Here is a 27382-nt window from a genome sequence, read left to right on the forward strand (position 1 = left end):
TTATTCTGTTGATACGTTATGTTAATCTTTCCGAATGAAATACAGTAGCATAAATAACTTTCTTATTTAATATTTACTTATTTTTTAGTAAGGAACTACAGTAAAATTGTCTCTCTCTCTCTCTTTTTTACGGATTAAGAAATTTCGTTAAGGACTCTCGTTCATTCTTTCAAGAACAGGTGACAAGAAAATTATAGCCTCAAGATAAAGCCAAGAAGATAGATACAAGGAGGAAACTGCTCCGGATGTAAATTCACTGAAAACAAAACAGAAACCTCAGTGATACTAATACACGTCTATCACTAAATACACTACGGAATAGAACCCAATGGCTCAGTCAATAAATACAAACTCGTCAACGAACAGCAGCGAAACTTCTGGCGATTCAAATGTACTGTTTTCTGTCAGCCTCGAAGAAAAGATTTGTTTAATCCTTCTCTATAGCATTATTCTACTGCTGGCTGTTGTAGGAAACATGTTGGTAATAATCACGTTGGCCATTAATAAGAGAATGAGAAACGTGACAAATGTGTTCCTGATTAACCTGGCGGTCAGCGACCTGCTTCTTGGAGTCTTCTGCATGCCCTTCACTTTAGCCGGAGCTCTGCTTCGAGAGTTTGTCTTCGGAGCAGCCATGTGTCGACTCATACCCTACTTTCAAGGTATAGTACGTACACTAAAAAAAATATATCTGTTTTCAGGTCGGCTTGTGTTGTTATTGTTTTCCCTAATTGTTTGTTTGTTCAAAATACTACAATATTTTCCATTGTTCTTACATTGTGTAGTTTCATAAGGAAGTTGTTAATTGGCCTTTTTTAGATAGAGGTAATACAGTGAACGAGTTAACTCAAACCATTTTACTCGTCAAACCATCGAACGTTTGTGGAAACTGAGATCACTTCTACAGCATGTTTCACAAAATGAGCTTACAGCATAAATGAGATACTATATGGCTATATATGTTAGGTTATATGGTTATATATGTAAAACTGTATGAGATAGTATGTAAGACTATATGAGATAGTATATTATTATATACGTTAGGTTATATTGTTATACATGTAAGACTATATGAGATAGTATATTATATATGTTAGGTTATATGGTTATATAAGAGAAAGTATATTATTATATATGAAAGACTATGGTTATATATGAAAGACTATATTATTACATATGAAAGGCTATATGGTTATATATGAGCTTCACTTCAGTCGTTTTTTTCACAATTAACAAAATTCTTTCTTCTAAGCCTAACGTAAGTCCGTAAGGTCATTAAAAGGCATGAATTGTAACATATATACAGGTGGATGGATAAGCCGTTTTTTGTTGTGTGTTATGTTTGTAACTTTAGATCAGATTTTGCTTCTCAGTCGACGCTAGTAACATTATACTTCTAGGTCGAAAGTTTTTTTGTTCTACAGAGATTAGTAAAGTTTATTTTATATGTAAGGCAATTTCAAATTCATGTGCATGCGTAGAAAGAGGAAAGTATTTTCTACAAATAAATAATTTTATCACAGAAGTATATGATAACGAAAGACTAAGGAAAGAAAGAAAATGTTTTGTTATTGGTCTGTATGTTTCAAAGTTATGCATCATAATAAAAAGTCCCTCGTTGGGTCAGCGATAATTTCTAAAATCTATGGTCCGATTCTCCGCGCTAGACAGAGCGCATATAATCCACTACGTAACTTTGCGCTAAAGCAAACATACTTAAGTGTATTAAGAACAAATAGACGAATTTGCTGAATTGGGCAGGTTTTGAAAGTCTAAGTTCAAGCTTTACTCGGTGAAAGAGTATACCAATGTCGAAATATCTAATTATATATAAATATCTATAATGTTTATATATTTATATATAATATTTATATAAATACCTATAAACAAGAAATTTAAGGACAAGAAGAGATTCAATAGTGTACTAAGGAAATTCGCTGATGAAAACCGAAACATATTTAGATACCCTGTTCCTAGAGTTGTAAGTCTGTAGACATACCGTTTTGTCACTGAGGAGGGTAGAGGGCAACTTAGATGGGATTAGACAAGTAGGGAGAAAATGGAAGTAAAACTACCTACCTCAAGTCTGGGGCTGCTCTTTATCTACAAAAGGTGGGATTAAAAGTCACATTTTAGTGTCACTAAGGCTGAAAGGGCGAGCACATTCGTAACAGGATTCGAATTCATGATAAGCAGATTAGTGGGTTCAGAAATAATTTTAAGATCATTTGCTCTTCTTGAAGTAATCAATACGATATCGTGAGAACGAGAAAAGCAGTAAAATTAGATGCAAGGAAAGACACCTGATTAGAAAATATACGTATGTGAAAAAAGCTAATCCTAACATTTCACTAAATACACAAACGGCTCTAACGGAAAGTTTGACGTGTTATCTCGACTACTATAAATAGTACAGTTTTGTTTCCAGCTATAGTCATTTCAATGGGAACACAACTCTTAACAAGTTGTTAATATGAGCTGTGTTAATTTGTATTAATATGTTTTAATAGCTTAATGCTTATGAAAATGTACTTTGTTCGTTTTTAATTGTGGGTTCCAAAGTACCTTTAAAATACCGTAACTGTTAAGCATCTAGTTAAACACTGTTATGTATACGTCGGCAATTTGTATAACATGGTGGCGACAGATCTACTAAGGTAGCAAAAGATCTGATATAATAACGACAAATATACTACAGCGGCTATAGGGCTATTATGGTGGCAAAAGATATATTATATCGGTGAAATATTTAATGTAATTAAGTCAGATCTAATACAGCGGCGAGAGATATAATATAATGACGAAATATCTAATATAGTGGCGACAGATCTATCATAGCAGCGACATATCTATGATAATTATGGCAGATCTATCATTGTGGCGACAGATCTATGATAATTATGACAGATCTATCATTGTGGCGACAGATCTATGATAATTATGACAGATCTATCATTGTGGCGACAGATCTATGATAATTATGACAGATCTATCATTGTAGCGACAGATCTATGATAATTATGACAGATCTATCATTGTGGCGACAGATCTATGATAATTATGACAGATCTATAATTATGGCGATAGATCTATCATTGTGGCGACAGATCTATGATAATTATGACAGATCTATAATTATGGCGATAGATCTATCATTGTGGCAACAGATCTATGATAATTATGACAGATCTATCATTGTAGCGACAGATCTATGATAATTATGACAGATCTATCATTGTGGCGACAGATCTATGATAATTATGACAGATCTATAATTGTGGCGACAGATCTATGATAATTATGACAGATCTATCATTGTAGCGACAGATCTATGATAATTATGACAGATCTATCATTGTGGCGACAGATCTATGATAATTATGACAGATCTATCATTGTGGCGACAGACGTAACTATATATCCCCACAAAGGATCATCTTTGCTGCACTTGTACTATGTCAGAAGAGTCTGCGCACGGTCATCTGGAAGTTTTCTAATGATTTATCAAAAGCACACAACCACTCAAATGGTTTAAGTGCTGACTTGGGGTGATGACGCCTCCTTGTAACAATGTTTCTAGACATTCAATTTGAAGAATTAGACGTACTTCAAATGATAAAGAAATATCTTCAAGAAACACTAGGGTGCGCTGTAACTCATTAAAGTTTCAAGTGCCCACCAGAACTTTCTTTCTTTAAAACTAAAAGTAGACCTATACACAATACCATTATTTCTGGCAACAAAACAGCCAGGTTTTTACAAATATTTGTGTTTGACGATTGTCTTTGATTATTAATAAGGTAAATCTTTCACAACCACAAGTGTTTCCTTTATAATTTCAAAATAATGCTAAAATATTACGTATGAAACTATCAACCCTCCCCCACACTTCCCAGTGGCTAACGGATGAACTTGAAGGTTTATAACGTTAAAAATGGGGTTACAGTGCTTGTGGTAACTTTGTGCTTAATTAAAAGCAAATAAAACCAAACTATAAAAGGTTGTTATTTTTTAATTATTACTACAAGTCTCTTAGAAGAAAGCGATGAGTTTTCGTTCGAATTTAAAAACACCAAAATCAGCGGTTCTATTCTCATCGGTGGACATAGCAGATAGCTCCATGTAGCTTTACTAATACCAAAATACAGACACATACATTACTGCTGTAGTAACATTCCAATTTATCACAAGAATAAAAAATTCCCTAGATATCACGTAATAAATTTAAAGAGCTTTACTGTTAGCATGTGTGTTGAAGGTTATTTGGACAAGAATATTACGTATGCATGTTTAAAAGAAAAGACCAAAGAATTTGAAAAAAACAGCAAACAAAAACCCCAGTAATATCTCGTGAAAAAGTAAAATAATGGCAAAGATAGATGGCGCTAAAATTTAAAATTTGGAATTAAAATATAACCGACTAAACTCATAAGGGATGGAAATATTGCTAAAATGTTTTTTGAACATAAAAAGGATATAGTTTGGAATATTTATGGAACACATTTACATTTTCAAACGATTATTACTTTTGTTTTTCTGATGAGATTATTTTGTATACATAAGATATTTGAAGTAAGGTATAACATATGGGAACATCAAGACTTTTCTCACTGTTAGTTACTTTCACACATCTCGGTAATTCACCCTATAACTAGCCGTGAGAACGTTATAATGTGACGGCCATTCCTACTATTTGTCGGTAAAAGACTAGCCCAAGAGCTGGCGGTGGGTAATGTTGACTAGCTTATTTCTCTCCTAGTCTATCACTGTTGTATTAGAGATGGCTATCACACACTGATGTGATATCTTGCAAAGAACCGTGAGTGGAAAAAGAAGAAGTGATGGGAAGACAGGTCTGTGTTTGTCAACACCTAGAATGCGGTGTAAAAATGGAAATGTTTGGTTTTAAGTTCGCATAAAGCTACACGAGGGCTATCTACACTAGCTATACCTAATTTAGCAGTGCAAAAACAAGAGAAAAGGCAATAATCAACACCACCCACAGTCATCTTTTTTACTACCGAATAGTGAGATTTATCATCACATTATAAAGGCGAGTATCTTTGGTATGACAGAGATTCGAACCTCGACCCGCAGATCGTGAATCGAGCGCCCTAACTACCTGGCCAAGTTTCGGGTAAAACGAGATTAATTTATTTATTTTTACCCAACTGTCTATCTACAAAATCTTCAAGCCCCAAATTTAGTATTGTAAGTACATAAGCATACTACTGACTAACCAGATATAAAGAGGCAAATGAATGTTTAGCCTAAGTGTTCATTACAAAGTTTTGGAGCCTTCAGATTTTAATAGTAATCAAAATTATAATTTTAGCAGCTTTTAGAAATACCACTCATTACACTAGTGTTAGTTATTTCTTTTTTTACATTAATAAATGTCGAGAATTTTTAAAAAATTCTTAAATTTTAATAACGTCAAAATAAATAAAAATAGTATAACGATAAGCATTTATTATTTTGGTGATGGCACCACCGAAGCCATCAGTTCGTGAATGTTTAAATATGCTATAGTAAGTATAGTTGCATTCAGTTCTTTAAAATATTAGTCAAATGCTTTTTCATTAAAGTCATTAAATGAGACAGTTTTTAAGAATGACTACAGGAAGGAGCTGTTTAAACATTTTAGACATATCATTAGCTGGATGAAGGAGCTGGTTAAACATTTTGATATGTCATATTGGAGGAAGGAGCTGTTTAAACATTTTAGACATTAGCTGGAGGAAGGAGCTGTTTAAACATTTATGATATATCATTAGCTGGAGGAAGGAGTCGTTTAAACATTTTTGACATATCATTAGCTGGAGGAAGGAGTCGTTTAAACATTTTTGACATATCATTAGCTGGAGAAAGGAGTCTATTAAATATTTCTGATATGTCATTAGCTGGAGGAAAGGGTTGTTTAAAATTTCTGATATGTTATTAGTTGTGCTCTGCTTTTTTACTGCGGGTATCGAAACCCGCTTTTAGGGGTGTAAGCCTACTAATTCACCGTTAGGCTAGCGAGAGAAGGGGCTTATTGGTCGCATTTATGAAAAAAAGTTGTTATGCTATTTTTAAGAAATGCATAATGGAATGTTATTTTACAAATTTGTAGAAAGGTTATTGCTACTTATGTTGCAAAATACACAACCACCCTTAGTTGAACCCGACATGGCCATATGGTTAGGAGCGCTCGACTCATAATCTGAGTGTCATGCGGATTCGATTACCCGTCATACCAAACCTGCTCGCCCTTTCAGCCGTGGGGACGTTATAATGTTACGATCACTCCCACTATTCCTCGGTAAAAAATTAGTCTAAGAGTTGGCGATGGGTGATGATGACTAGCTGCCTTTCCTCTAGTCTTACACTGCTAAATTAGGGACAGCTAGCGCAGATAGCCCTTGTGTAGCTTTGCGCGAAATTCCATACAAACAAACTTAATGTTACAACATACACGACCACACACACACGTATTTACCTTAACGTTACAACCCACACGGCCACACATTGCAACTTAATGTTGCAACATACATCGCCACACTTAGTAATTTAAGTTACAACATTCACGACGACACTTAGTAGCTCAGTTTAAGAGTCTTTTGTGATATAAGACCACACTTAGTTGAAATAGAATGCTTTAAAAATAATGAATCTCGATGAGATGGACTTTTTTTTAAGTGTACGAATAGTAAATAAGGTGATCGTTTATTCCCACTACTTGGCATGAAAACGACAGATAGATTTCTTCCTTTCATCTTGAATCATAAGTATACCCAAATAACGGGAAACTGTGTCGCCTGGTAATTTTTATATACCTATGTTTAAAACATCAGTACTAGAGTTAATCACTTTAAAACTGATGTCGCAAATACACATGACACGATACTGACATTATCAAAGTGATAAGTCGGTGGTGACAAGACGGGTATTGAACTTCAGATAGTTGAAAGATGTAATCAGTTCAATGAGAAAAATAGTCCATAGGGCGAAACGATGTGGCGTGATTAATGACAAGAAGGGAGATTGTGACGAAAGGTTCATTAACTAGCAGGTGCGTGTGGTGGTCGATTCAGATAAAAGTGGTCGAGAAACTTTTAGCGCTTAAAGTCATGTTAGGCTCATAAAAAAAAAATCGAAGTGAATGTCTCGATGTACAGATGTGTGAAACTTAATGGATAGCGTTGAATACAAGTCAAGAATTTTTTAATAGCTGTAATTATGTTGAACAATCAATAATTTTAACTCAACAAATAAAGTTTGTTTTTGAATTTCACGTAAAGCTACACGAGGGCTATCTGCGTTAGCCCTCCCTAATTTAGCAGTGTAAGACTAGAGGGAAGGCAGCTAGTTATCACCACTTACCGCCAACTCTTGGGCTATTCTTTTAACAATGACTAGAGGGATTGATCGTCACATTATAACAACCACACAGCTGAAAGGGCGAGCATGTTTGGTGGGACGGGGGTTGACAAGAGGATGAAAACTATACATGTAGTGTTTATGATATGCGTATAATTTTTACAGTATAAAAAAAAAGAAAAAAGTTGTACGTATGTTGAACTTGTTCCAAATATATATATATATACTACTTTGAAAACAAGAGAAGTGCGTACCATTTATTTATCGTTGAATTTGTCGTCAACAAGTAAGAGACATCTATTCTAGAAAAATCATAAGCTTAAAAAACAACACAGAATATATTTATACTATTAAGAAATGTAATGAAAAGCCTTTCTATTCTGGTAATTGAAGAAAATAATTTAATTTTAAATTCCAACATATTCTGTGATTTGTTTTTTTGTTTGCTTTAAATTATTACGTACATAGTTATGTAACAAAGCATTGTACCTGTCGGGAGATCCGGCATGGCCAGGTGGTTAAGGCACTTGACCTCTAACCTGAGGGTTGCGGGTTCGAATACCCGTCACACCAAACGTGTTCGGCCCTTTCAGCCGTGGGAGCTTTATAATGTAACGTTCAATCCTACTTTTCGTTGGTAAAAGAGTAGCCCAAGAGTTAGTGGTGGGTGATGATAACTAGCTGCCTTCCATCTAGTCTTTCACTGCTAAATTAGGGACAGCTAACGGAGATAGCAATTCCGTAGCTTTGCGCGAAATTAAAAATAAAAGTTATTTTATGTTAATAGAAATCTCGTGCACTATCTTAACATTTCTTTACTTAGGATCAAATTTAGAGATACACAATTTTATCTGAGCAAACAATTGGCAGTAGAAAACTGTTTTCACTACATTTACATGGCAACCTTCTCTGTAAACTGTTTTCACTACATTTACATGGCAACCTTCTCTGTAAACTGTTTTCACTGCATTTACATGGCAACCTTCTCTGTAAACTGTTTTCACTACATTTACATGGCAACCTTCTCTGTAAACTGTTTTCACTACATTTACATGGCAACCTTCTCTGTAAACTGTTTTCACTACATTTACATGGCAACCTTCTCTGTAAACTGTTTTCACTGCATTTACATGGCAACCTTCTCTGTAAACTGTTTTCACTACATTTACATGGCAACCTTCTCTGTAAACTGTTTTCACTGCGTTTACATGGCAACCTTCTCTGTAAACTGTTTTCTTTACATGGCAACCTTCTCTGTAAACTGTTTTCACTACATTTACATGGGCAACCTTCTCTGTAAACTGTTTTCACTGCATTTACATGGCAACCTTCTCTGTAAACTGTTTTCACTACATTTACATGGCAACCCTCTGTAAACTGTTTTCACTACATTTACATGGCAACCTTCTCTGTAAACTGTTTTCACTACATTTACATGGCAACCTTCTCTGTAAACTGTTTTCACTACATTTACATGGCAACCTTCTCTGTAAACTGTTTTCACTACATTTACATGGCAACCTTCTCTGTAAACTGTTTTTACTACATTTACATGGCAACCTTCTCTGTAAACTGTTTTCACTACATTTACATGGCAACCTTCTCTGTAAATGTTCGTCGTCATCCAACCGTAATGGTACCAATGCCGATAAAGCGACCCAAAGAAACTTTCGAGTTTTTCTCGTTGTAGTCAGAAAGAAGTTGATTATTAGAGCCACTTAGAACTTGTATCGTGGGTAATCGCTACAGGAGTCTCTCGGAAACTCAAAGTCAAATACACACTAAATGTATTTACTACAACAGCGCAGCAAACAGTCAGTTGAAATGTTGGCTTAGCAAACACTAGGCTGAGTGTTGTGACGCATGTACTTTTAACAGTAGATCAGTATGCCTTTCAAACAGATTTTTTTTTAAGGTTTGAATATACTAACAGGTTCTGTTAATTTATTTTTCAATAAAAAGATATTTTTTTCACTTGACTTCATTTTAGTTACAACCTTATATATACACTGCTGGTCAAATTCTTAAGGCCAATGAACATAAAGAAAAAAATATGCATTTTGCGTTGTTAGACTCAACCACTTATTTGAATAGAGGCTTCTAAAGATGAAAATAAGAAAAGGGAAAATAAAAATAAAAAACTTTTTAGCATTAAATAGGGAAAATGTGAACACTATTAAATTAGCTTAAATACTAGATGGTCAAAGTTTAAGACCATACTGAAACGAAGCGTTAATCGGTAAGCACGTAACGAAATTTAGTCATTTGTGTTCAAGCATTAGCGTTGTCAACATCTCCCACTGACATCTCCTGTGTTACATTGGGTAAAAACATGGCAAAGGATAAAAAATTGACAGAGTTTAATGACTAGTAAAACCAGTTATATATGATATTATTTATCAGTTATATATGATATTATTTATCAGTTATATATGATATTATTTATCGGACTGTTACAGCGACTGGCCAGCTGATAATAAGTACATTAGTTGTGTATAACAACTTGAAGACAGTCTAAGAACCTTTGACATAAAGGTAGATTATTCTACTTTTCTGATATTTTTTTTTACTTGTTCAAAAGTTTCATTGTAAGGAATTCAATAAAATCCACTTCGATATCTAATGAAAACCAGAGACAAAGCTGGAAGCTAGCAACCATTCAGCACAGCATTTTAAGAAATTCATTAATAAAGTGATGTTGAAGTTAACATGACAGAAAATACGTAAAGAACTGGGTTTTAGTTACCATCATTTAACGATCTCGATTTATTGCCTTCACATTGGAGTTTATTTATGTCTCTCAAAGACGTAAATCGAGAAAATGTAAAGAAATTCGAACATTAAGTAAAAAAAACAACAGTTGGTATAAAACATTCTTGATGAAATTTGTTCTCGAAATGATGATTTTGTTCTATTTTGATCGAACGTTTGAATTTATAATCAGATCAATTAACACAAGTTGTAGAACACGTGAAAGTAGCGAACGTTAGAATCACTTGTCACAAATGTGTATCAATGACAGAACGTTCCATAAGATGTTTCTCAGAAATCAATTACGTTATTTTATTTTATGCAATTTTTCAGGAAATGAAAAACAAATTTTAAACGACGTTTTGATAATGATAACAATTAAGTTTCTTACTGTTCTAGAAAATAAAGATTTTTAATAAAAATCTTACATGAAAATTGAAGGCAATAGGAATTGGGGCTTTTTTTAAATTCGATCGGATGTTTATATTTAAGATTTTGTCAAAAGTTCTAAAAATACATAAATAAACATGATATTTTGCTTCGCAAAAGTTGGTGATACTGGATGGAGAATTTCAGTCCGTGTTTAAATTATCTTTAGCTTCAAACGAAAGACCTTATTTCTCAACCTTTTCCAATGGATTAGTAATTCTCGATAATAGACCTAAGAAGCTAGTGATGACCGATTCTATACAAAAGAAATTTTGGTTTTTCAAGGGTTTATTGATGTTTGGTTATAAACCACAGGTATTTTGGTTTTTCAATGGGTTATTCATGCTCGGTTATAGACCTGAAGAGATATTGATGACCGAATTTAGACAAAAGGTGTTTTGGTTTACCATGGGTTTATTGATGTCCGGTTACAGACCCAAGGGCTCTGATCCCAGATTATAGACAATAGGTATTTGGAACGTTTCAGTTACTTTGTGATCAGTATAACTTACATATCATAGCTATTTATTGGACTTATGTTTTATGTTGTTACTGTTTAGTTACTAAATGTAAACTTACATATTTAATTGTGTTAGTAGGATAGCGTCACTCTTCGTTATTATATATACCACTGTATATCTTGTGCTGGCTCTTTTCTACGTCTGTGTGATATTTCAGTAAAATGGATAACTACCAGTTGATAGCCAATATCCTTCTTGCGAGCGGAACGAAACGTCTTATAGCTTGTAAAACATGTGATAGAATAAAAGAAGTTATTTACATGGTGGTAAGCAATATTTCTTTCGCATGTTGACCATTTAGTAGAATAAAAAAGGGTTATTTACAGCGTGGTAAACAATATTCCTTTCGCATGTTGAACATTTAGTAAAATTAAAGGGGTTACAGGGTGGTATACAATATTCCTCTTACTTGCCGATGATCCGTTCGTGAGAAATGTTTGACTTCAGACTGACACGTAATATTTCTGTTGTTTTGTTTGTTGAATTTCACGCAGAGCTACTCGTGGAATATCTTCCCTAATCGACCCTATTTTTAAATCTATAGACTAGAGGAAAGGCAAGTTGTTAATAACATCCACCTTGTGCCGCTGTTTATCCGACAAATAGTGGGATTGGCCGTTAAACTATAACACTCTCACGTCTTAAAAGGCAAATATGTTCTACTGCAGGATTCAATTCCGTGATCCGTTGATTGAAAGTCGATGATCTTGACCTGTTTTGTAAAAATATTTTGTAATAATATGTTCACTGGAATAAACAGCTTTAGAGAAGGATTTTCGATATTTATCACCCATAACGAATTGTTTTTTTAACAGATCAGCAAAACTAAACGTCTGTATAATATCTAACAAAACCAGGATCAATGATTCTAAAAAATGTCAAAATATAAAAGAGCCAAATCATATAAATCGAAGATGTCAAACGCACTAGCCAAGCTAGTAAAAACAATTCAGGCAGCCTTGAAATATATTATTCATTTTATTATTATTAAAATATTTGGAAAAAATGTTCAATTTTTGTTTTTTTGTTTTTTACTTTCGCACAAAGCTACTCGAGGGCTATCTGCGCTAGCCATCCCTAATTTAGCAGTGTAAGACTATAGGGAAGGCAGCTAGTGATCACCACCTACCACCAACTCTTGGGTTACTCTTTTACCAACGAATAGTGGGATTGACCGTCACATTATAACGCTCCCACGGCTGGGAGGGCGAGCATGTTTGGCGCGACGGGGATGCGAACCCGCGACCCTCAGATTACAAGTCGCACGCCTTAACACGCTTCGCCATGCCAGGCCAAAAAATGTTCAAAGGGTCCAACTGATGAAATCAAACATACGACACAAGCTGGGTGAAACAGCTAGGGGAACTTTGGACCATACCAAGCAAACGGTAACAATAGTAAAAGCCGTGTGAAGCAAAGTTACTCTAATTATTTTTTCTAATTTATCCTATGTGTCTGACCCAACATGGCTAGGTGGTTAGGGGCGCTCGACTCGTAGTCTGAGGATCGCAGGTTCGAATCCCAGGCACATCTAATGTGCTCGCCCTTTTAGCGAAAATGTGAGGTTACTCTCACTATTCGTTGATAAAAGAGCAGGTCAGGAGTTGGCGGTGGGTGATGATGACTACCTGTCTTTCTGCCAGTCTTACAATACTAAATTAGGGACGGCCAGCGTAGATAGTCCTCGTGTAGCTTTGAGCAAAAATTCAAAATAAATACTTGGTTTGGCTTGAATTAAGCACGAAGTTACACAATGGGCTATCTGTGCTTTGCCCACCATGGGTATCAAAACTCGGATTTTAGCGGCGTGAGTTTGCAGAGATACCACTGTGCCACTGGGGGGGGGGGGCACCAAAATAAACAAACTTATATGTCTAATTCCAATGAACTAAAACAAACAAACGTTTACCACCACTAATATTTCAAGGCTGAACGACACATATGTTATCTCTTCAGCTATTGGCTATTCACTTACAAATTGTATTATTAATCCAGCACTGCTTTAGTAATTATACAGTGTTATTTGACAGCTAATTAGTGATTTGATTTAATTCAAAGATTTATAAATGCAAATCTGTCATAAATCTTTCTTTTTTGTTAAAATAATTTTTTCTGAAGACATTACTAGAACTTTTGTTATTAAGAAATCGTAAGCTATAATATAATTTTAATAAGAATAATCCCCGAAGAGCATAGAATTATAAAAAACAACAACACAGTATTATTGGCTTTTAGACGAATACAACTGTGGATAATTATGGACACCAAAACATAATTATTTTCAAAGATCTCCGTTTCTTACTCGGAAAGATGAGTTAATGAATTATTACAAGTATTAATTATTAAAGTTTTATTGTTAAATGATAAATTTGAATTTTGAACTAAGACAGTAATTATTTTTAATTGGCTGCATTAATTAGATGGTTTTAACCTTATGGTGGATTTTTTTAAAACGCAAAATATTGAGGTTTAAAATATCAGTTAAAGTGGTATTAACACAGTTGGGTTTTCGAGGTTTAGAACATTGGTTAAACTGTGATTGTGAAGGAGACGGAACTCCATTTTGTAACCCAATCAGAAAACCATAAACGCTGGTGACATTAATTCTCATGAAGTTTAACACCGATCCTGACCGTTCCGTCCCAGTTTAACCTCTGGTTCAGAATATGCATTGTGAGAGCGTGTGTCTGATTATAAAGCTGGACAACCTCAAACCATCTTCAGCCAGAAAGGTTGAAGGTTAAAGGTTTGTGTGAGCACAAACGAAAACAATAAACAAAGTTACATAAATTAAAACCTCATTTAGGTGTAATTCGTTATTGAGGATTTAGCTAAGGTCATAACAACAAATATTAATTACTTGAAATTGCAGTTTTGGGCTATTTGTGGTATAGGTTACATCAAATGATGATTGCATATTGTTGTGATATTGAGTGAAAGACCTTGTCGGCACTGGATATAGTGTGGTTGATATGTTATTATATTATACATTCGCTCAGAAATTTTGATCATTTTATACAAGCTTTACTTTGGCATGTTTCAATCATGTAAAACAAATATTTCTGTTAACAATATGGGTAAAGAGAAAGGAAAATTGAAATTTTCACTCTGAGAGGTACTTTTGGTGCTCCTTGTTAAATTATTTAACTTTTAGTTTACTGAACAAGGAAAAAACAGCCCAGCTATTAACACCTGATTGAAATATATCTTAAAAGAAAAATAGCGTTAATTTATTCTAAAAGGTAATCGTACTTGTTTTCCTAACCCAAAATTCAGGGTTAATAACAATTTTATTGAATTGAAGTGGAAATTAAGGAAAAATTACATTTGTAGTGTGGTTAACTGCTTATTAAATTCGGAAAAGTTTGATGTAGTTATTCCATTATATTCAGTCCTCGTTTATAAGCCATAACAGCCAGAGGTCCTTGGGTGCTAATAGTTTATTCATCTGCAGCACGTAAAAAAGTAGCTCTTTTAGAACGATAGGATCACAATCACGAGTTCTTGTAATTAAAGTAAGACGCATGCTAAGAAATTTTTCCTTGAAAGCGTTTTGTCGTTTAATCGATGTAGCCTAAAAAGTATAAAGAATGTGTGTATTCACAAACAGCAATTTGTTTTGTAATTTAGAAATAATAAATTATACGAAAGGCAGATAGTTGACGTCATACTCCTTCAACTCTGCCACTACTATTTGCCAATAATTAGTGAGATTTACCGTAACATTAGAAGGCTCCAACTCCTGAAAGGGTGAGCATGTTTGGTGATGGGAGTCGAACCCACGACCAGCAAATTAATACCAAAAGTTCTAATCACCAGTTCAGACCAAGCCTTTCTTTCTGTCATTCCTATAGATTATTCTCAAACAAATTGAAAGTTAAGTCTAGCGCACGTTCTTATTACATCGATTTAAATTATTAACTTTCTACAATCAGAAAAAAAAAGGAAATACGTAAGCCTGACTTATTTAGTGATGACTGAAAAAGTTATTTATGTTTTATAAAAGTTAGATTCGTAATCATACGTTCAATATACGAAAAGATTTTAAATACGAGTTCATTATAAAGGAAAATAAATCTGTTTAGTAATCATACATTCCTCGCTGGTGCAGCGGTAAGTCTACGGATATGCAACGCTAAAATCAGGGATTCGATTCCCCTCAATGCACTTAGCAATGGGGATGCGAACCTGCGACCCTCAGATTACGAGTCGCACGCATTAACACGTTTGGCCATGCCGCAACAGATAGCCCGCTGTGGCTTTGCTCTAAGAAAACACACACAGTAATCATACTCGAAATTCACACCTATCTCTAAATTAAGAAATAAATATTCAGGATAATACCGTAAGCTTAAATTAAATATAAATGTTTAATTTATCATTTACTTAGCTTTGTCGCGCCCGCGTCGCGCCAAAAATGCTCGCCCTCCCAGCCGTGGGGGCATTATAATGTGACGGTCAATCCCAGTATTCGTTGGTAAAAGAGAAGCCCAAGAGTTGGCGGTGGGTGGTGATGACTAGCTGCCCTCCCTCTAGTCTTACACTACTAAATTAGGGACGGCTAGCACAAATAGCCCTCGAGTAGCTTTGTGCGAAATTCCAAAAAAACAAACAAAATACTTAGCTTTGAAAAAAAAAAGTTTTTTAAATAAAGATATGTTTGTCTTTCACAGGTAACAACACCTTATTGAATACCTTAATAGATGATACTAAATATTTATTCACGTCTAAGAACTTTTTCAGTGTAGGTCAAGTTTCTTTTTTAGTCACCAGGGGACTTTATTGTTGCAGCATTAAAAGAATGCTTTGCGTTTACTGAATACCCATCATATATCCTTTCTGTAATTCGTTTCTAATAAGTCAATATTATTTCTTAGATAAGGAAACCAAAACTCTACACAATGTTCTAAATTAAACCTCACTAATGATATGTAAAGAGCTAATAAATTACCTTTCGTGCCCTGTTATCAACATTTATCCATACAGCCTAGGCCCGGCACGGCCAGGTGGTTAAGGCACTCGACTCGCAATCCAAGGGTCAAGGGTTCGAATCCCCGTCACACCACAATGATCTCCCTTTCAGCCGTATGGGCGTTATAATGTGACGGTCAATCCTGCTATTCGTTGGTAAAAGAGTAGTTCAAGAGTTGGTAGTGGGTGATGATGACTAGCTGCCATCTCTCTTGTCTGCCATCTCTCTTGTCTTACACTGCCAAATTAGGGACGATTAGCACAGCTAGCTCTTGTGTAGCTGTGCGCGAAATTATAAACAAACAATCAAACATACAACCTAAGTTCCCGTTGCCTTTGATAGTAGTAACATAGCTCTTCCTCGATGATTTTAGCCACTTATCCACATAGCACTATGTTATGATTATTTTTTTCAATCATGATATCGACAGGGTTCCCATCTGTATAAAACGTTTAATCCAAATCGTTAGAGCTCTAACACGTTATATTACCCCTACTATAGTGAGAAGTAAATTGCCAAATATTTATGCAACTGATCCATGTTATTATGCAGTACCTCGACATTAACAATACAGCTATGAATATCCATCAGCAAACAACCAATTTAATTGACTTCTGGAGATGATTCAGACAGGCTATTCATGACGGACAAACATAAGTAAAACGGTGGATTAGGAAGGAACTGTCTAGTTCAGAATTACACTACTTATTAATCTGAAGAATCAGCTCAGATCGAAAGGACAAGATTTCGTTTTCAGACTCATTTTCTGAAAGCTTCTGAAATGTTGTCTTTTCAGCTTATATATAGGTGTCACTGCGAAATATCTAACTGACATCTATCGGTGCTAAATATCCCTAATTTGAAGTGATACACTGTAAGGGAAGAAAGTAGTGAATACCAACCACCTTCATCTCTTTGAATACTTTTTATAAATCAATAGTGGAATTGCTTATTACATAAAAACCTCCCTATGGATGTTATGGTAAGAATTAATTTAATAATCATTCCCTTATTATTATTGTTAATGTAAAAGAAAGTGTAAAGGACAAAACATTGATATTCAAGGTACTTCACTAAAACAAGGGCCTAATCTGACTAGACTCCAACAATAACAGCCTTTTATTTTCCTTCGTTCTATTGTAGCAGTCAGTGTCATGGAACAGTTAATCATTGCAAACAGTCTTTATTCAAAACTAGCTGGGGTACCCGTACCCTGGACGGAAGTTACGTAAATTCATGGATAATAAAAAATTACCTTAAGACATGAAAAGTTATTTCCTTTATATGTAATTTTAAACAACCCAAAACACCCATAAAACAGCAAAACAAAAAAATATGAAACGGTAAATTTGAATGTATCTCCTCATAGACTCAACAAACCTTCGTGCCAAATTTGGTGATGATCCATCAACAGGGGTGAAGTAATGATTTAAAAAAAACGCAAAAACACTTGTAAAAACCGCAAAATGTAAAAATTGAGAACTTGTGTGTATTTATTTCCCCATGGACCAAATGAATCTCCATGCCAATTTTGAAGATCCATCCACACTCTGCGAAGTATTGAAATAAGCATACTAACAGACTGTACTATTATATTTATATATATAGCGCTAGTGTATTAGAACTGTATGTAATGTATTCATGACGTCATATTTGCACCCTGAAAATGGAAAAAGTAAAGTTCTCCGTGAGAGAAAACGAAGGCGAAACGGTAAAATCTTGACATATATCGCAAATCTACACGCAGAGAGAATAAATATTTCGTGAAGTTGGAGGTTGTTCATCGTGCAACAAAAAGGTTTTTCCAGTATCATTCAAGCAAGATTTTCACTATTGTATGATACCGGGAATGCAGTCAGATGGCGCTCTCACACGAATTATCAACTCAAAGAAGCTTACGTGAAGTACAAGGAATTGAGACGGAGACTATGTATTAACAGAACCCAAAACGTTTACGAAATACACAATTTTTAGTATTACAGAAGGCCCTTCTTGATACTGCTAAGTTAACTTCTAATCGAATTAGAATTCCACTTTATAACGCTCAAGTATCTAAAATGAAACTCACGCAAAAGCAAAGCGTTATACTGGTATTTTTTAGTTTATAATATCAGAAAAGTTTTCAGCTGCTCTATATAAAAGCTGTTAGCAATGACTTAAGTCTGCATACGTTAATACCAAAGTAAGGTTAGCTTTAAGCTAGTACGTTTACTCATTAAGAGTTCAGTTAATGACAACATCCTAAAATTCCTATTATGGTTATTTTTTTACGTTTCTTCTGGTGTCTTTAGTAGCTCGTTTGTTTGTTTGCTTTTCAGGAATGTTTCATATAGTTTTCCGAGTTTTCTCAACAGCGTCTCCTGCTTTTTAATAAACACCCTATCTAGCTAGGAATTGTACTGTGTCTCTTTACTGAGATTAGAATTTATTTATATCCATTCCTCTAATCTTTGTTTTTATACTAGCTTTTCTTATATAACGTCATATTTCATTATATTATCTTGCAAAGCTGTTTTGGTTTTTTTCCGTTCTGTAATTTTTAGGGTAATTTATCACCTCTTTTGAAACCAGGAATAACGTGGACAACACTCTAATCTTCAGACACCTGTTTATATTTACTGACCCATTAAAATGAAATACAAAAGGTGCAAACATTTGATATTTGACGTCCTTTAAATCCAGGAATTAGTTTTCTCTGGTCCTGGTGCTCTATTTTTAAAACGTCAATTTTTCACGCTATCATCAATGTTTTAAAATCTACGACAACTGGATGCTTCTCTTGTCTTTATCAAAATCCTCGAAATAAACATATTTTAAGCAATCAGTTTCCACCTTTTGGTTTTGTCTTTTACTTTTGACATGCGTTGAAAAATCCTTGCTGTTAGTTTTAACATTTAAACTTTTTTCTTACCTTTAAGTTATATAAAGAAAGTTCTTGCTCTGTTACCGATTTATTTTGTATAAGCCCTTACGGATTTTATAACTTAATTTAAACTATGTCCTTGGTTTTCTATACTTTTTTAAATGTCCCCTGGTGGAGAGTAATATGTCTACAAGCATACAATGTCTTCAGAGTTCAAGTAGACACAAAGAAGAGCATACAATTTTGCTATCCTGATTCAGGTTCTGTAACGTTTGACCAACAGTATCTTTTAAGAACATTCCTATATTGCAGTCAAAGCAAGTTATTTTTAAAAATTTCCCAGATCTGTCCTCCATTATCTTTTAATTCATGATAAATTAACTTATCAGTTCTCATTACTTCAACTTTGACTTTCTGAAAATTATAAAGTAAAATTTAATTTTTGTTAATCTCAACACTTAATAAACTGTGAAAATAATTAGATAATTATCACTCGTTCTCAAATATTCCCTGATTTCAATACTCGTAACCACGTCATCATTGGTGATTAACAACGAATCTTTTTCTCAAATGTTCCCTTCCAGTTAAACTCTTGTAACCACGTCCTCACTAGTGGTTAACAATGAATCTCTTTCTCAAATATCTTTCCATATACAAACACATACTTGTTTTGAGAAACAAAAGCCTCAAAATGAATTTCTCACTCAGTTCGACTTAGTATTTGTGTATTTAGCTTTACATTTTGTACTTTTCATATATTATTTTATATATAGTATTTTATATTTTATATAGTATTTTAATGTCTGAAGCGCTTGCGTTTTCTTTGTTTCAGCTGTTTCTGTTAGCGTCAATGCTTGGACTTTGGTGGCCATGTCAGTAGAACGCTATTATGCCATTTGTCACCCTTTAAAGTCACGAGAATGGCAGACCTTGTCCCACGCCAATCGGATGATTTTAATTGTGTGGATTGGTTCACTACTTTTCATGTTGCCAGTTTCATTGTTAAGTGAATTGCAGCCTATTCGAGACAGTGGTAAGTTCACAGATTTGACATTTCAAACACATGGCATACTGAACTGTTAAATGTGTTTGCTTTTCTTGTTATTGTCACATTTGTTTTACTTTTTTCTTTAGGTTAACTTTGAAGATGATGCAACCGAAGATTATATTTTTAATAACGTACCACTCTCTAAAGCGTTCAAAATTTGAAATGCAGATAAAATCACAGCAAATCGTGATTTACGATGAATTAGGAAATAAAAGACGACAAATATAAGGGTGGGAGGATAAGAGTGAGCCCCACTTTCTTCCACAAAAAAACTTAACAAGAGCCACTTTATTTTTTATTGTCCTTTTCTAGAGACAAAATACTATTTATCTATTTTACTATTTAAAAGAAAAAAAATATTCGTATGTATATTCTCCGAACCAGTAGAACTTTTGAATACAACGTTAACAATCTAAAGTTGTTTTTTTACAGTTTCGGTTAGTCATGAATCGAGGTAAGTATAACAGAATATAACAATATGCTTGTATTTATGCTAGATTAGTTATAGACAGTGTAAAAAAACACAACTGATTCTTTTGTTACAAACCCATTAATAAACCACAGGAAGATTGTTATCAAAATAGTTTTCGGGAAAAAATATAATTATGGTAAGAATGTCTTTCCAAATCTGGCGAAGCTTGATTGTAGTTAATTATACATGTCATTGGACGTTGGTGTTAGGCCTACTGTACTTCGTAAGATCAAGTTATCTGTCTAATTTACTTATATCACAACTTTACTAACACAGAAATCACATACATGAAATGCTAATACCGGAGGTTTTACAATTAATTTTGGTACTCGTTGCTGAGGCCACCTAGATATAGAAAATAATTTATTTCGTCCATTTCTTAAACTAGTTATATAAACAGACTAATTATGACCGAAATCCAGGACTCTCCTTAGAGTCCTGGAAGCTCTTGGGTTTTGGAACAAATTTTTTGCATTCTCTTGGTTTTCCGAGAGCCAGTTTTACTAATTTTGATGCATTTTTACTGTAATAGACTAAAATATACATTAACACAATTTATAGACTACACCGGTATTCTACAAAGTGAGGGTTAATTCGTTTCATACATCTGTATTACAGTAAAACCTGTCTAAGGCGGAATCGCACGGGACCGAGTAAAATTTCCGGTTTAAGCAGATTTTCCGGTTTACACAGGGAGCATACATTTCCTTAATTATATATACTTTTTGAGTGGAACGTTATACTTGTTTGACTCAAGAGAAGTGTTATGTTTGTGAATAAATTTATTACACTGTTTATGTTATATTAGAATGAGAACAAAAATAGACATTCAAAATATACATAAGTACACAAAATCTTAATCAAATTTATTTGAATAAAGTGTCCAATTTCAACTGTTTCACTTTTTTTTAATGAACTTTCTCATGTGGTTAAAACAGAACAACAATTCTACAGACTTTTCATGAAGTTCATTCTCCCCCTTCATTTTTACATACAATTTGATAGCTTTAATATAACGTAACACTTGTGGTGAAGTAGAAATATCTATTTCCTCACTATTTTTTCCATTTTGTTCACCTTCTGAATCTCTCACACTGTTACCATCTTGTGATTCTATTATAGATTGTAAATCAGTTTCTTCAGTTTCTGTTAAATCATTCTTGTCAACGTTCACAAAACTTTTTCGCGTTCACAGAATCATCTGCATCAATCTTCTCAGTCAGATTTTGGATTTCACTGGGATCGTCATAACAAACAACTTTTCTACAATCTCCGCCATTATCAAAAATAAATCGACAGTTTCGAAAGCACATTATTAGGCATTCATCTTTTACGCATTTCATTGAATGACTTAAAAATGCAATTGCATCTAACACGTCAGTTTTCATGGTCATTTCAGATGCTCTCTTACAGTCGTCCATGTTTGTAATAATATGCTGAAGCATCAATTTTCTGTATTTCAATTTTATACACTGTATAATTCCATTATCTAGTGGCTGTAAAACTGATATTGTACATGGAGGTAGAAAGACTAAATGAACATTTGAAAGTTGAACTTTTGGGTGACAATTTGCACTATCTAGGAAAAGTAGAATATTTCTATTTTTTTGTTCCATTCTTTTGTTTAATTTGTTCAAAAATTCCTCGAATATAGCACTTGTCATCCACGCTTTATTATTCACTTTCCATTCCACAGGAAGTTGATTCTTCCTTAAATTTTTGAAACAGCGTGGATTTTCACTTTTACCTGTTACCCATGGTTTCTCTAGTTTTCCATCAACAATGCGACTAAAAGTACAGTTAATCGTTTATTCGAATAGCGACCTCCAGAACACTTTTCTTCTTTAATCTGCAACGTTTCATTGGGAAGAGCTCTGAAAAAAAAACAACTGAAAAACAAAGCTGTTTCGTCTGCATTTGCAATATCCTTTGGGTTGTGATTATGAATAATTTAACCCTAACCCTAATCCTAAATTAATTAAAAGGTTACATGCATAGTTAATAACTTTTACAAAAAAAAATTAGGGTATTAAGTAAATTTTCCCTAAATATTAAAATTAGGGAAGATAGGAATTTATTTTTTTCGGGAGAATTATTTAAAAAGTAGAATTTTGCACTTAAAAGACAAATATATTTCTACAAATCATGAATCTAATTTAACTGCAAAAATAATGACGTCAGAAAAAAGAATAGAATATATTTAACTAATACTTACTGTAAACAATGCTCGAAAATTCATTAATATTGTAACAAATTACTAATTAAACAAGAATTTATTAATATTTAAATAAATTATTAATTAAATAAGAATTTATTAATATTTAAAGAAATTATTAATTAAATAGGAAATTAATAGTCAATAAAAACATTTTTTCCGCCTTACTCAGGTTCTAATCCCACTTGTTGATAAATGAGGTAGGTGAGAGATAGGTTTCCGTCCAGGTTTCGCAGGTTCCACCATATAGATGGCCTTTTATGAGAGAAATCTTAAGATAATGCAGTACCCAGCTTAGACAAGTTTTACTGTATGTAGTTTTTATATAATCCATCATATAAACCAGAAAAATGAATTCAGACTTGTAGCTGGTCTGCTGCGTAACCGCTACGCCGTCTTTTATGTTTTCTAAAAAAAAACTCGGTGGTCCTGAAGCTCAAATCCATTTACTGGTCAGTAACAGACAAATCAAAAAGTGCAGGCCATTCTGCGCCCTCTGGTTGATAAGGACAGGAATGGCGAGGTGTGTTAAGATTCGTAATCTGATGGTCGCAGGTTCGAATCCCCGTCGCACTAAACATGCTCGCCCTTTCAGCTGTGAATGCGTTATAATGTGACGGTCAGTTCCACAATTTGCTGGTAAAAGAGTAACCCAAGAATTGGCGGTGGGTAGTTACCTCCCCTCTAGTCTTACACTATTAAATTAGGGACGGCTAGTACTAGTTTGCGCGAAATTCAAAAATAAACCAATCACTGATTTGAAAATACTCTCTTGTAATATATTCTTTCTTATCTTTTCATTATATACTGCTATAGGTCTATTTTCATATTATCCCTAGATTTATCCTTTTTAACAACTTTTAGTATTTCTATTCAACGCCCACAGAGTTCTTTTCTCGGTAAACTCCCTTGCTGTATCTCTCTACTTGTTCTTTTCACATAATTCATTTGGTATAGTTTCTCATTCTTACGGTCCATGAATACTAAAGACCTACTTTTGAGAGATAAACCATACTACTTCTGACAGATAAACCACACTATTTCTGAGAGATAAACCATATTACTTCTTACAGATAAACCATACTACTTCTGACAGATAAACCACACTATTTCTGAGAGATAAACCATACTACTTCTGACAGATAAACCACACTATTTCTGAGAGATAAATCATACTACTTCTGACAGATAAACCACACTATTTCTGAGAAATAAACCATATTACTTCTGACAGATAAACCATACTACTTCTGACAAATAAACCACACTATTTCTGAGAGATAAACATACTACTTCTGACAGATAAACCACACTATTTCTGACAGATAAACCATACTACTTCTGACAGATAAACCACACTATTTCTGAGAGATAACCATGTTACTTCTGACAGATAAACCACACTATTTCTGAGAGATAAACCATACTACTTCTGACAGATAAACCACACTATTTCTGAGAGATAAACATGCTACTTCTGACAGATGAACCATACTACTTCTGACAGATAAACCATACTACTTCTGAAAGACAAACCACACTATTTCTGAGAAATAAACCATATTACTTCTGACAGATAAACCATATTACTTCTGACAGATAAACCACACTATTTCTGAGAGATAAACATACTACTTCTGACAGATAAACCACACTATTTCTGAGAGATAAACCATACTACTTCTGACAGATAAACCACACTATTTCTGAGAGATAAACATACTACTTCTGACAGATAAACTACACTATTTCTGAGAGATAAACCATACTAATTCTGACAGATAAACCACACTATTTCTGAGAGATAAACCATATTACTTCTGACAGATAAACCATACTACTTCTGAGAGATAAACCATACTACTTCTGACAGATAAACCACACTATTTCTGAGAGATAAACCATATTACTTCTGAAGTGTGATTTTAAAACGAGTTTTTATTATTAACAGAGAAAAACTAAAAAAATTATTCCTTTATAACTTTGAAAGCAAATGAGTAGGTTAGGTTTGTTTGTTTGTCTTCTTAAAGCAAAGCTACTCGAGGGCTATCTGTGCTAGTCGTCCCTAATTTAGTAGTATAAAACTAGAGGGAAGGCAGCTAGTCATCATGTTTGGTGTGACCGGGATTCGAACCCGCGACTCTTAGATTACGGAGGAGGTTAAGAGGAACAGATAACTTATTACTATTGATGACTGTTACACACTAGAGGGTACCTCAATATTATTACCGTTGCTCAACAACCTCTGTTTCTGAAAGTTTTACTTGTAAAGCAAATATGAAAGTTCAAGTATTGGAGACTCCAGAAATTAAGACAGAAACGTGTGAAATAAAAGTGGTGACAAAGAACTAAGAAAGATCAGAATAATTTAACCTTTTTTTTTTTTTTTGCCTTTTTCTAGGCAAATACAAATGCCGAGAGAGCTGGCCCACTGTGACTACTGAAAGACTTTTTAACATATTGTTAGACGCGTTCCTCCTGGTTGTGCCTCTGTTTATTATGGTCGTCACTTATTCCCTCATCACCGCTACCTTGTGGAAAACTATGTGGCCACATATTAAATTTGAACAAGGTATTTATTTTGAATTCTTAAGTGTTTGTTTTTTAATATATATATATATGTGGTTTAGATACACTATCTCTCCTGCTTTTCAACAACGTGGGTGTTAAGTTCATCATCGAATTTAAAAATAACTAATTAAAATAGTTTTTCACTTTAAGTCTTTCTTTAAAAAAAAGGCTTATTAATAAATATTCAATTTTGGTTCCAATTAGCCTTTACGATCATGCATATAAAGATCTTATTTTGGATTTAACAGTCAATTATTTTTTTCTTAGGTGATGGAAATGAAACTCCAATCAGAAGTCGGAAAAGCTCGGATCGAAAGGTCCTTCACAGAATCCTCGTCAGAATTAATCCCAATTCACCATCTTCGTCCAGCTCCATCCTGACTACTAACGTCGGACGGACGGATATCGGATCTGTTCAGACTGTAACCAACCTGGACAGGTCACTCTCACAAAAAAAACGAGTCATTAAAATGTTATTCGTGGTTGTCTTGGAATATTTTCTTTGCTGGACACCGATTCACGTCCTTAATACCATTACCCATTTTGATTCTGTCGCCATCTATCAGGGCCTCGGGTACTACGGTATCTCTTTTTTCCACCTACTGGCTTACACGTCATCCTGTTGTAATCCAATCACCTACTGTTTTATGAATTCGAAATTTCGGGGAAGCTTTATGGCTCTGTTTGGTTACAAGTACAAACAATGGAAACTTCGTTCTGACAGAAATCTGTCAGCGACTCTCAGATTCACGGCAAAATCCAAAGTTTGAAAGAAGCTATTCCTGAACTTTGCTACTGCATCTTGTGAACCTAATATATAATCTGTTGTTCTAAGCTTTCTAAAGACTTACTTCACAATTAATTAATTAGCTGGCGTATTTCATCATAACAAAACAAACTTTAATTCCTTCTTACAGAAAGTTAGAGACTTACGGCGTTCTATTTGTAACAAAAAAGAATAAATAATAATATTCTATCATACGTGACGTTGAAGATTCATTTTTCACAGGTTCTCTCAGTTTCGTCTCCATGAAAGAAAACGCATTCCACGTGCTTAGAAACTCAAAAAAAAAAAAATTATTAACTGTATAAATTAGTCCTAATATATTAACTTCTGGAAGGTTCTTTTTTCTTTTATTACAAGCTCAAACATTGATATTTTTACAATATTAGAAAGTATTTAACATATTTCTTCTTTTTTATAGAAATGATGAAAGATAAATTTAATTGGTTAATATAAACTTTTATAGTTTATTACGATGGTTTTAAATATATTTTACGGGTTAAACAAGGTGTGAGTGTAGAACATATATTTCCTTTGTGTTGTAGAAAAAGTTTAAACTCATGCATACTGTTTATCCATTTAGATTTTTCCGTTTTCTTATTTTCCAAATCGCTTTTGACCATGCCAACAATACCTCCAGCAACAGGATATTTAAAGCTTCTGGCAATATTTTCCTCCCAACCGAAAAAAAATCGGGAGGGGGCAAGAGCATATATAGAGGGCATTGTCCGTCCATCTGCAGATGCCCTCCAGTGGCACAGTGATATGTCTGAGGAATTACTAACCTAGAAATTGGGTTTCGATACCCATGGTTGGCAGAGAACAGATAACCCATTGTGCAGTTTAGTGCTTACCTTCAAACAACAAATCACCTGTAGACACTTGTTTCCTGCAGATTTTAACAAAACTTTGGAGCGTGAGAAATAATATTGATTTTAGGCTGAGCATATCAGAGGTCCTTTGTTAACACTTCAAGAACATTGCAGTTTTGGTTTCTGTGCAATATAAAACAATTACACAATGTCAGAGGTCATAGTTACCACTTCAAATAAGTTGAAATTTCGGTTTATATGGAATAAACAATTAAAAACATACGTAATATTTTTGTGAACGCAACAAAACATAAACAATTAATAAGGAGTGAGATATTTTTATTTGTTTTAATTTCGCACAAAGCTACACGAGGGCTATCTGCGCTAGCCGTCCCTAATTTAGCAGTGTAAGACTAGAGGGAAGGCAGCTTTTCATCACCACCCACCGCCAACTCTTGGGCTACTCTTTTACCAACGAGTAGTGGGATTGACCATCACATAATAACGCCCCCACGGCTGAGAGGTCGAGCATGTTTGGTGCGACGGGGATTCAAACCCGCAACTCTCAAATTACGAGTCGAA

The 27382-nt window shown here is 34.1% G+C and overlaps 1 protein-coding gene across 1 annotated transcript; it reads left to right on the forward strand.

The window, feature by feature from the left end:
* Positions 1-352: 352 nt before the first annotated feature.
* Positions 353-26133, forward strand: LOC143236049 (cholecystokinin receptor-like). Its single transcript, XM_076474295.1, has 4 exons — positions 353-662; positions 19731-19931; positions 25035-25205; positions 25472-26133. Exons 1-4 carry the CDS (start codon positions 476-478, stop codon positions 25972-25974), a joined length of 1062 nt encoding a protein of 353 aa, XP_076330410.1. The 5' UTR covers positions 353-475; the 3' UTR covers positions 25975-26133.
* Positions 26134-27382: the final 1249 nt, after the last annotated feature.

The sequence above is a fragment of the Tachypleus tridentatus genome, chromosome 2, assembly GCF_004210375.1.
Source record: "Tachypleus tridentatus isolate NWPU-2018 chromosome 2, ASM421037v1, whole genome shotgun sequence".
In the NCBI taxonomy this organism is placed as follows: Eukaryota; Metazoa; Arthropoda; class Merostomata; order Xiphosura; family Limulidae; genus Tachypleus; species Tachypleus tridentatus.

Bases quoted from the DNA above. Each gene is read 5' to 3' on its own strand.
- LOC143236049 (XM_076474295.1), top strand. From the start codon at position 476: ATGTTGGTAATAATCACGTTGGCCATTAATAAGAGAATGAGAAACGTG. The intron at 19,932-25,034 runs GTAAGTTCACAG...GCCTTTTTCTAG, and splicing joins GCAGCCTATTCGAGACAGTG to GCAAATACAAATGCCGAGAG. The intron at 25,206-25,471 runs GTATTTATTTTG...TTTTTTTCTTAG, and splicing joins ACATATTAAATTTGAACAAG to GTGATGGAAATGAAACTCCA.